Raw genomic sequence first — 1,826 nt, 5'->3', positions numbered from 1 at the left:
GATACGGTTTTGTCTAAATGACATCAAAATATGTCAGTGTAAAATTTTGTCGCATTGTTGTCTTGCATTAACGTCAATTTTAAATCATTATGGTGGGCTGTTTTGACATCATTTTGATATGAAATTACATTACATAACAAAATTTTGGCACTGACTTCACTTGATGTCATTTTGACAAAACAGAGTTATCCAGGATCAATGCCCTCACTACTACCACCTCTACTGGTTTTTGTGGAAAACTAATATGCCAGCTGGAATAAATGTAACATAATTTGCATTTCTGTCATCCCAAGTTATATGTTTCCCACAACCTTGGTTTAGGCATTTAGGCAACGCCGACCTGAGGACCTACCCGACAACTTTCTAGTCGCCCAGTTGTTAGAGAACGAGGACGCACCACCCTGCAAGAAGCTCAAGACCAAGGACCTAGAGTTGGAGCAGCTTCAGCGGGGCGCGGAGGCGGGGCGGAAGATGGTGAACATGCTGCACCTGGTGGTTCCTCAGGCGGTCGAGTCTCTCAACAGCCAGCTGGAGTCGTCGGTCGCCCAGCTTGGCCAAGTGGAGGAGTCCCTGGAGAGGCGTATGCAGCGGGAGGCGGCCGGCGATGTGGGCACCACGTCGGACGCCGTGGAGGAGCCGCTGCAGCTAGCGCGGCAGCTGGAGGCCAGCCACCGCCTGCTCACCTCCACCAAGTGCACCGTCGCTGCCGAAGAGGAGGCTGGCTCTGCCTGGACGGCCTCTGTGCAGCGCGGTGGGTGCGGCGACATCTTGCGCTTGATGCTGCAGCTGCGGGCGGACGGCCAGCTGAGAAAGGTGGGTCTCCAAGCAGGTGAACAGTGCTCATGTTAGTGTTTACGAGGTGCTCAGCTCATCCACTGTCTTTCTCTCCAGGTTGACGACGCCATCGCCGTTCCTGACGGCCCTGCTGCGCCTTACGTGGGGCCGCCTCTCATCTATACTCTTAAGATAACTGACAAACACATCGACAATTGTCGTCTAAAAGTGGCTGACATTCTTCGGGACGTCCTGCATCGATGGGCCATTCCTCGCAGGCTGAAGAACTTACACGGCGGTGGCTCTGAGGACCTGCTGCAGGTCTTGGGGCCACACCTCGAGGAGCTGGAGTTCCCGTACAATTGGGAGGCTCAGCCCAGCGTCATGGAGGAAGTGGAAAAGATGTCGGGACTCAAAAGACTAGATGTTAGATGCGCTAAGACTGTTAACCAGCCGGACCTACCGTTGCTGTTGGAAGAGCTCACTGTGTATCAAATGACTGTGAATCAGCTGCGCTGTGTAGAACGCATGCCCAGGCTGCGCAGCTTGTGTGTGTTTAATTACCATGGTCCAAATCTGACTTTTCCTCCCTCGCAGCATGGCAGGCTGCTTTGGCTTCAGGTGGCCATTAATGCTAAGCACAAGCCCACCATGCTCTCTCTGATTCGCGCTCATGCCTCATCTCTGCGGGAACTACGTGTATGCTGTACCTTCTCTCCCGATAGCCGCCAGTACTTCTACTTCCCCGACCTGGCCCAGGAGCTGGCGGATTGCGGCCTTCGCGCCTTGCAGCGGGTCGTCCTTGTACGTCCAGAGAAACATATTTGCACAGATCGGTCTGCTGGCTGCGTGTTGCAGCGAAGAAATATCCGAAGCGTATTCCCATCGTCTGTCGACGTTGTTTGCAAATCGTGTCACTCACAGGAATTCTAGTTGAATTATTTGCCGCAATATGTTTTTCCACGCGATATGTAGCGATATGCCATCCTTGCTCGGAACTAAACCTTTACGCGTTCAAAACCCCAGCTACAAGGAAGTTTTAAACCTGTGAA

At 52.7% G+C, this 1,826-nt stretch overlaps 1 protein-coding gene across 1 annotated transcript in view; it reads left to right on the top strand.

The window, feature by feature from the left end:
- Positions 1-183: 183 nt before the first annotated feature.
- Positions 184-1,826, top strand: part of LOC127751516 (uncharacterized) — a gene marked incomplete at its 5' end in the record, with an annotated part of 9,328 nt that continues 7,685 nt past the window's right edge. The window contains 3 exons of the mRNA XM_052275168.1: positions 184-262; positions 322-813; positions 892-1,095. Coding sequence (XP_052131128.1) covers positions 184-262; positions 322-813; positions 892-1,095 — 775 coding nt within the window. The remainder of the gene's footprint in view (positions 263-321; positions 814-891; positions 1,096-1,826) is intronic.

Source organism: Frankliniella occidentalis, unplaced genomic scaffold, assembly GCF_000697945.3.
Source record: "Frankliniella occidentalis isolate FOCC.00 unplaced genomic scaffold, Focc_3.1 Scaffold529, whole genome shotgun sequence".
Lineage (NCBI taxonomy): Eukaryota > Metazoa > Arthropoda > Insecta > Thysanoptera > Thripidae > Frankliniella > Frankliniella occidentalis.
The sequence above is the reverse complement of the archived record's forward strand: the minus strand, read 5'-3'. Positions and strand labels throughout refer to the sequence as shown.